This window comes from Poecilia latipinna, unplaced genomic scaffold (assembly GCF_001443285.1).
Source record: "Poecilia latipinna isolate Pla-1442-1.1 unplaced genomic scaffold, P_latipinna-1.0 Scaffold3155, whole genome shotgun sequence".
Taxonomy (NCBI): domain Eukaryota; kingdom Metazoa; phylum Chordata; class Actinopteri; order Cyprinodontiformes; family Poeciliidae; genus Poecilia; species Poecilia latipinna.
Window position 1 is genome coordinate 1 of NW_015115771.1, and position 8942 is coordinate 8942.

The 8942-nt window shown below is 41.8% G+C and overlaps 1 protein-coding gene across 1 annotated transcript in view; it reads left to right on the forward strand.

The window, feature by feature from the left end:
• Positions 1-5239: 5239 nt before the first annotated feature.
• The window catches only part of LOC106940273 (peptidase inhibitor 16-like), a 14604-nt gene continuing 10901 nt past the window's right edge, over positions 5240-8942 (forward strand). Inside the window, exons 1-7 of the mRNA XM_015022972.1 lie at positions 5240-5336; positions 5628-5729; positions 6340-6504; positions 6594-6661; positions 6776-6885; positions 7578-7669; positions 8052-8109. Coding sequence (XP_014878458.1) covers positions 5240-5336; positions 5628-5729; positions 6340-6504; positions 6594-6661; positions 6776-6885; positions 7578-7669; positions 8052-8109 — 692 coding nt within the window. The remainder of the gene's footprint in view (positions 5337-5627; positions 5730-6339; positions 6505-6593; positions 6662-6775; positions 6886-7577; positions 7670-8051; positions 8110-8942) is intronic.

Below are 8942 nucleotides of genomic sequence, written 5' to 3' on the forward strand. Positions count from 1 at the left end.
GACCAGAACCAGAACCAGAACCAGAACGGTTCGGGTGGAGGAAGTGAAGTAAGACGCTAACAGGAAGTGAACTCCTCGCTCTGCTCTCAGATTAACTCAGATTATTAAAACGGTGCAGCTGATTTCCCAGCATGCCTTCTGTCGGAGCCACGGCGCCGTTTCCAGCCAGTCAGAGTTCCGACGAGACGAGAAGAACCGAGATTCCTGACACTCTGAGTTGCTGCTGGGAGGTTGTGGGTTCAGATCCCGACTCGGTGCAGCAGAAACATGAGCCCTAAACTCTGCCTGGTATGTCCTGCTGCCCCGCAGCCACCAACATTAAATCATTTCTGCTCTGATTCCGTCCATAAAATCGCCTGAGCAGCAAATTCCTGCAGCATGTGGAGAAGCTTCGTCTCATCAGCCGCTCTGACCTTTGACCTGGGAGGAAACCAGCACGAAGCGTCTCAGAGCGGCGAGCCGTAGCTCTGCGGTGAGCGACTCGTCAGTCACTAAGCCACTTAGGCTGGGATAATTAGGTGGAAGGACGACGCAGCGCCATCAGAGTCACAGAAATGGGTCTGGTTCTGATCCAGTTCTAATCCCAAAGCAAACAGAACCACATATAAGTATTTCCACATCTCATCCCAAAGTTTCGCTGGGATCCTCTGTGACGCGTTACGCTGTGAATAAACGTGGGTCAGTTCCCAGGTTTCCTCCATTCTTCAGTAGAAGAATGGAGGAAACCTGGGCGGCCAAACCCAGACAGGAAGCCGCCCTGGGCTGCTGCCCACATTGTCCATATCAGAAACCAACAGTCTGTCCATCTAAAATAATTATTTACCTTAATGAGAAAAAAATAATTTTCCTCAAGAAAATAAAACCTGTTCCTGTGGTTCACATCCAACATGTGAAACAGGAAGTCTTATTCTGACTGTGGTTTATCGACATGTTGCAGCGTGACATCACACAGTGGATCCCGCCCACAGCTTCCTGCTGGAGGGCTAACAGCTGCTCGCTAATGATGGCTAGCAACGAGTTTAGCTGTTATCAATAAAACACACTGAATCTTCAATGTAGACGTGATGCATAAAAGGAAAATGGACGCAGTGCTTTGCTACTAATTATCAACACAACTAGATAACAAGGTACAAAAAGTATTAAATAAAATAATGGTGAGGGAGAGGGGCGTTACGCTAGCTTGACTTTGACAACGTAACATGTAGATGTGCTGCAGAATTTTGTGTGTTTATGTTCAGTTAAAATAAAAAATATGACCTAAAGAACTCGGACAAAACATCAGTAGAGCTAATCTACCACCGCTGTTAGCTTAGCTAATAGCAGTGGTAGCTAGTCTTCCACAGAGATCATTTATTAATAATCACAAAATAAATATCGATCCTGAAAACATGAAACTGTAACGGACTGGATGTTCTGATCTCTGTGTTGGAAATGTTTGAGTGTTTTTTGGTCTTAAATCCTGAAACATTAGTTGTCAGTTGCTATGGCAACGAGTCGACACAGAAAGCAAGAAAAGCAAGAATCCAAGTGATTTGAGTTGTTTGACGTTTTTCTGTTGTTTCCCTTTGCTCAGTTAATCTCACCAACATCTCCAGGTTTTATTTTGGTAACGTTTCTACTGCGGCACTAAAAGAATCGTCTTTCTGCCCGTTTCTGGTTGTAAACAATAACTTGCAGCATATCTTTAGGAAGGTTCTGGTTCTTTAAAACATTCCTCAGTTAAATCATCTTTATTCAATCCCACCCAAACTGTCTGATTCCTGTAGTTTTCCTCCAGAGTAATAAACTGATAATCACAGAACGTCTCAGTGAGCAGCTTCCTGAACATCAGGGATCGACTCTCAGCTCCTCTGGTTCCCGGCTGACCTTTGACCCCCGGCAGCAGGTTCTGTGGATTCTGCGATCTGCTTGGAAACTGAGAGAAAACCAGGAAATGCGGGAACGTTGGTCTGGAGAGAAAACAGGTGAAGAAGAGGAAGCTGGGTGGATGAAGATGAGGGCGGATGATGAAGATGAGCGCGGATGATGAAGATGAGGGCGGATGATGAAGATGAGGGCGGATGATGAAGATGAGGGCGGATGATGAAGATGAGCGCGGAGTGAACGCTTCAGGGCTCCAGAAACAACAGGAAACATAAAGTCTGGATCATGACATTACCTCAGGAAAAGACCCGGTTTTCTGTTATTGTGATATTTTTCATGAATGCTCCGGCCGCCGCAGCTCATGGCGCTTTATTGCTGGTTGCCTTATTTATTGCCTCTTCTTTGCCCGGCTGCAGCTTTCCGAGCAGCAGAATTGCGCCACGCCGTTTGGAGCGCGTCCAGTTTAATAATCCCAGCCTCGACACGAACCGAGCTGCTCCGGTCTGAAGGGAGTTTCCTCTGCAGACGACCTCCACTTAATAACCACAGAGCAACGGAGTGTTGAGCAACGGAGCGATAAGCTGTGGGAACGCCGGCCAACTCCACGTTTACATGAGCAGAAATGAAAATTAGGTAGAGATGAAGAGCTGCTGCAGGAATGTGTGTTTGTCTCTATCAGTGTTTGGACTTGTGGAAGTGAGAGGGAGTGAACCCAGAGAGGTTTCAGACGACCACTGGGAGTACGGAGGCCCCACTTGGACAAAAATGTTGTATACAGAGCAAACAGTGAGGGGTTCAACGAGGGGCAAAACAACTCGAAAGAAAAACACGATTTTCTCCTTGGAGAGATTTAAGAAGCAGCTGATGTGGCACCTTGAGCTGACCTCCACCCTGAACTCCACCAACCAGGAGAAACGATCCGTCATGTCCAGGTTTTCAGCTGAACGGAGCCAAACACAGAATCAGGATCAAAACACCCCAAACCAGGGGTGTCCAAAGTGGGTCCTGGAGGCCCGGCATCCTGCAGGTTTCAGTTCTCTCCCTGGTTTAACACACCTGGATCAAATGATGGCTCGTTAGAAGGCCTCAGAAGAACACTGACAAGCTGAAAGGTTGTTAGTTCCACCAGGAGGGAACTAAAGCATGCAGGATGCCGGGCCTCCAGGACCCAGTTTGGACACCCCGGCCCCAAACAGACACAGCTGGATGAACTCAGATGAAATTGATCTGAATCTTTAAAACAAGCTGTTGTTCCTTTGGGACAGTAATGGCCGCTGCTTCTCATTTTAAGATTCATTTCTACAGTTTCCTGTTTCAAACAGAGAAATGTTCTCACTTTTACCAAAATGCAGTGAACAAATATCCAAGACTGCAATCACACCAGCAGCCCAGTCCAATCCGCTTTATACCAAATCCGGTCCACTTCTTTAGAAACTCCAGTTCGGTTGGTCATGTGTGAATGCTAACACTGGTCAACAGCCAAAAAATAGTCTGGGGGTTTCCAACTGTTTTAGAGTCCTGTTGATGAGCTGAATCCAAAAATCACTTTGGTTTTGCTCAATCAGGTCAACTTTCTGAACTATGGAGCAACATGAGTACCAAAATGCATGACTTGTTCTGACATCTGGATCAATTTCCTGAGAATCTGATCAATGATTAATGAGCAGGAGGAGAGATTCCATCAGAACAGAAAAGAGACGGAGAATTTTACACAATGTTCAGTTTATATGTACTTCCCCTTATTAGTGTCTATTATTCAATTTATAGAAATCCCAGTTTGTAACATTTAATTAATACACTCTGTTAGAAAACTTATTTGTCCTAAAATCTTTTTTGGATGAGAAATATAAATGGAAATGAACTGATAATGTCACTAAAATGTAATTTAGTCAGAAGATCACATTTCTCTAAATGAATTTAGAATAAAAACTTGACCTGACTGAGAAAAATCAATGTCATTTTGGGATTTAGTGGTGCAAAATAATCCTAATTCAGCTGAAAAAACATAGACCATGTCAAAAAAAAAAAATTTTGTAACCCAGTGTAATTAACCTCTGACCTCTGGTCATCCAAACCTCAGTCTGGGTTTGGTTGAAGTGAACTCTGGTTCAGTTTGAATGTGAACGCCAAGCGGACCAGAGATTGCTCTAGAAGCAGGAAGTGAACTACAGCGCAGGGCATTCTGGGTAAATACAGCCAAAGCTAACATGTTTGCATGAAGCAAAACGTTCCTGCAGCAGAACATCAACAGGAACAATCTGACTTTTCAAACGGAACAAAAAACTTTAAACTTTCTAAAACGTCCTGAGCTGAAAGCCGCAGAAACAATCAGCTGCTGCCGCGAGTCATCAGGGAGGAGCGTGATGCATTCAGACCTGAGAGGCTAACAGAGCAGATGTTTGTGTCTGCACTGAACACACACACACACACACACACACACACACACACACACACACACACACACACACACACACAGGCTGCAGGAAATGATGTTACTGTTGTTCATTCTTTAGGTTTTATTTAAACCACGAGACAAGGAGCGGATTGAAAGGAGTGGATAAAGACAGTAAATTAATACCAATAGAAAATAATGATAAATTAATTAATTAATAAAATTAAAAGCAAAAGTTGCAGTGTTGTTTAAAATGAAGTAAATTAAATTACTGAGTTATTTACATATGTCATATAAAAGGGGAGGAGCAAGTTTATATTTCACAACAAACAAACATTGTCAAAAATGTGAAAAAACAAAATTTTGAAACATAAACTTTGGATCTAAATTACAATCTAAAAAATATTAACTTATAAATATCCTTAAAAACACAAACAAGAAAATCATGTAAGAAAAGTGACATTTAACATAGTTTCTGTGTGTGATGTGAAACCAGAGCTCAGCCTCTATAGAAGGTCAAAGGTCATGACCCTGACTCAGTATGGCTGTTTGAAGGGTTAAACTAAAACTAACATAATAATGAAATAAATGAAAACCGTAATGTATGAGGAAAAACTGAAAGTGACTGGAACTATATCATAAAACTAAAACTAAATGAAATTATACATATAATATTCTTCATTTTGTGTTTATGGATTTATTTATTAACTTTTCAATCTGATGTAAAATGTGTTTATTTTTCCACACAGTTTATTTACGCTAAATGACAACAGAATCAGTTCATTGTCCTTCAGTAATTTAGTTCATCTGTAGAAAATGTTGATAACTCATGTTGACATAATCACAAACCTCAAATGAAAATCTGAAAAAATGACCAGTAAAACAGCTAAACTGAAGCTAAACAACCAAAAACACAAAAATGAGTTCAACAAACTAAACAACACAACCAAATGAAACTAAACTGATGAAAAACCCAGAACCAAGATGGCGGAGGCAGCAGGACCGGAGCGGGTCGGCAGCAGGATGTCTGTGCTGACGGCGTTGCGTCGACCCAGGAAACCTGATGAGGGTTCATTCTGGGGTCAGAGGTCAGGGACGGCCTCTGGTTTCATCGATAGAAACTGGAGACAGAAAAACGTTTCTGGAAACACGACAAAATGTGACGGATCTAAGATATTAATTTATTAAAACAAGAAATTTATTAAGATTAATGTGAAGAAATAAATCAAAACTTTTAAATTATGTACAATTTCATGTTTAAAGAAACTAATTTGTAAAAGTACATACGTTGCTGTGTTGCCATGGTTACAGTATGATGTTTTAACCAATCACTGATTTAAGGTGAGCCCGTTAAGTCCCGCCCCCTTCCCAGATTTAACCAAATCTGAAACGCTATTGGCTGATGGAACAGGAAGTAAGATTCTGCTCAACGCCCGAGACATAGTGGCAGAAAAACACATGTCAGAGGTCAAAGGTCAGAGCACTGACCAGGTGTCTGTCCTGTTTTAAAGGGCCGGAGTCATTTACAAATCAACTTCTTAAAAATCTTTCCATCATATTTTAATGTTATTTAATCAGAAACAAACCTGCAGTGTTGCTCTGATTCCTGCATGTTTGACAAATCCTCTAATCTCCATGGCAACCATTCAGCCGCTAAACGCCTGGGTGTACCTAGCCCCGCCTTTGAGATGCAGCTCCTCCCCCACTCAGCTCCTTCAGACTAGCCAGCAGCAATTAGCAAAGCTGCTGCTCTACTCATTATAGGAGCTGCTGCTCAGAGCAACGCTGGTGAAAACATTAAAGGGTTAATAGAGGACCCATGTTGGGATGACTTCCTGGAGGCGGAGCTTCAGGAAGAGCAGGAGCTTCTTAAAGAGACAGAGAACCAATTTCAAGACGTTAAAACAGGAAGTCAAATTTCTTCTATCATTTTTATGCTGTGAAGTCTCATTTTTTTGCCTGGAAAACAGGACACTTCCGCTTTAAGGTCTTATGTGAACCATTTATCTTCCAGGCTGGAAGGAAAAAGTTCAGATTAGAGTTTCTTCTGCACCGTTGCGGTGGTTTCTCTCCCTGCTGATTTCTGTTCTCTGTGCAGAAATGGGACCCGAACCTGAAGCTGGTAGCAGAGAGCTACGCTGCTAAATGCATCTGGAACCACAACCCGGCGCTGGACGACACGGGGGAGAATCTGTTTGTGAGCAGCGGGCCTCTGGACCTCCGAGACGCTCTGGAGAAATGGTTCCTGGGTGAGTCATGGCCGCGCCCGTCCATCACAACCAGGCAACAAAAACACAAAAACAGGATTTTTTTTCAATGAGCCGAGTTTCTTTTGCAGAACATTTGGACTTCGACTACCAGAACAACAGCTGTGACGAAGACAAGATGTGTGGGCACTACACACAGGTCACACACACACACACACACACACACACACACACACACACACACACTCTGTAGCTGTGATGATGCAGGTGGGTGTGGAGATGATCACGTCTGAACGGTGTGTGTGTGTTGCAGATGGTTTGGGCCGACACACACCGGGTCGGATGTGCTTTCCATCTCTGCAACACGATGGAGGGGCTGGACTTGGAGCGAGCGTCCTTCCTGGTCTGCAACTACTTCCCAGCGTCAGTCCTGACTCTCTCTCTCACACACACACACACACACACACACACACACACACACACGTTTGCGTGGCTAATTTTGTGAGGACTTTCCATTGACTTCCATTAATTTGCACAGTCTTACCCTAATTCCTAACCAAAACTCAGTTCACACCTCGGTCCTAAATCTGGCCCCTGCTCGACTGAATGCCGACATTTAACGTCTTAAAATTTATGTAATTCAGTTTTGTTCCAATTTATGAATTCAGAATAAATTTATTTTCAGCTTTCTTAGCAACAGGTCCCTTTGAACTCGAGGCATCGTCAAACCTTTCCTTGTTTCTCCACACTGTCAGTTAATTTTGTATTTATCATGTAACTTTTCATATTTTTTATTATTTAGTCCAACAAGGTGTAGAACCTTCCAGGAGTCACGTGACCACAGATCGTCATGGCAACCCTCATCATCCCTAGTGTAAATCTGCATGTTGGTCCAATTTAGACCATTACAGTCAGATGCTGTGCGAGAGCTCCCCCTGGTGGACAGAACCCAGAGAACCGCTGACTGATCAGAACCTTTCATGTTTGTGTTGTGTGTGTGTGTGTGCGTGTGCGTGTGTGCGCGTGTGCGTGTGCGTGTGCGTGTGTGTGTGTGTGTGCGTGTGCGTGCGTGTGCGTGCGTGTGCGTGCGTGTGTGTGTGTGTGTGTGTGTTCAGGGGGAACTATGAGGACCAGCGGCCGTACGTTGAAGGCGACTGGTGCTCCAGTTGCCCAGAAAACCTGCAGGAGTGTGAGAACAATCTGTGCGGTAGGAAATGTTCCGACCGGTTCTGTCTCGACCCAAATCCGCTCGTTTCTTCCTCTCTTCTTTTCATAAATTTCCTTGTTTTTTCTTAGAAAATTTCTGAGTAATCTGAAAATTTCAGATTTTTTTCAAGCACATTGAATTACTGAATATTTTCTTGTGTTTAAATTTCTGATCTGTTTGCAGAAACTGACTCCACATTTGTCCGTGTAGTTTGGCTCTGATTCACCTCACAGATTTAGAAAATCTTTGCCTTTTCTGACTTTCTTCTTTAGCATCAAATCCACTTCCATCTCCAACGATCTTTGTAAATTGAACTTGAATTTATTGTTTCATTGTTATAAAACCTCTCAGTGACGTCATGGTGGAATATTTTGTGTTGTAGTTCCTGACGTGGAGGAAGAGGAGGTCACCATCGGGTCATCGGATCCGCCTCCACCCAGGTGAAAAAAAGTATACTTAAGTATATTTCAAACATACTTACATTTGTGAAAGTACATTTTAAGTATACTAAGTATTAAGTGTACTACCTATAAATATATCTGAAGTATATTTAAAGTATGCTTGTACCAATTTTGAAATTATAACTTTAAACACACTTAAACATAATTGTACCAAAATACACTTTTAATATATTAAATAAAATATTTTGTTCACTTAAAATACTTTAAGTGAACAAAACATATATTTGCCCAAGTATATTTTAAATATATTTAAAATATATTTTGTGTATATTTTAAAATATATGCTCAAAATAGATTTTTTTTTTATTCACTTAACTTTACTTTAAATGATTAATTTCACTATGTTTTAAATTACATCTCAGTGTAAATTTTAGGCTAATAAAGTATGCCTTTTTTAACTTCTTTATTTAACCGGGTGAACCCCGTTGAGATCCAGATCTCATTTTCAAGAGGGACCTGGGCAGAAGTCTGCAACACGCAGCAACCTGATTACAAAATAAAACTATTGAATACAAATGCAGAAGTTTGTCTTTTAGGCACCTTTAAAGTACTTTTCATGTAATTTTTAGGCATATGTTTTATGTGCCTACAAAGTATGCCTTTTTAGGTGCCTTAATAGACTTTTACTATTTTTGTTAAAATTGCAAAGAATAAAAAAATGATAATCATGATGTAATGTTAGTACCCAATCCGTTTTCAGATCTATAATCAACGGGTTTAGCTCCAGTTCACACTCCAGACCAGATGGTGGCGGTATTGCACACTTTCATTGAGAAAAAAAAACGCCTTAAAGAGAAGAAAAAACTTGAAAC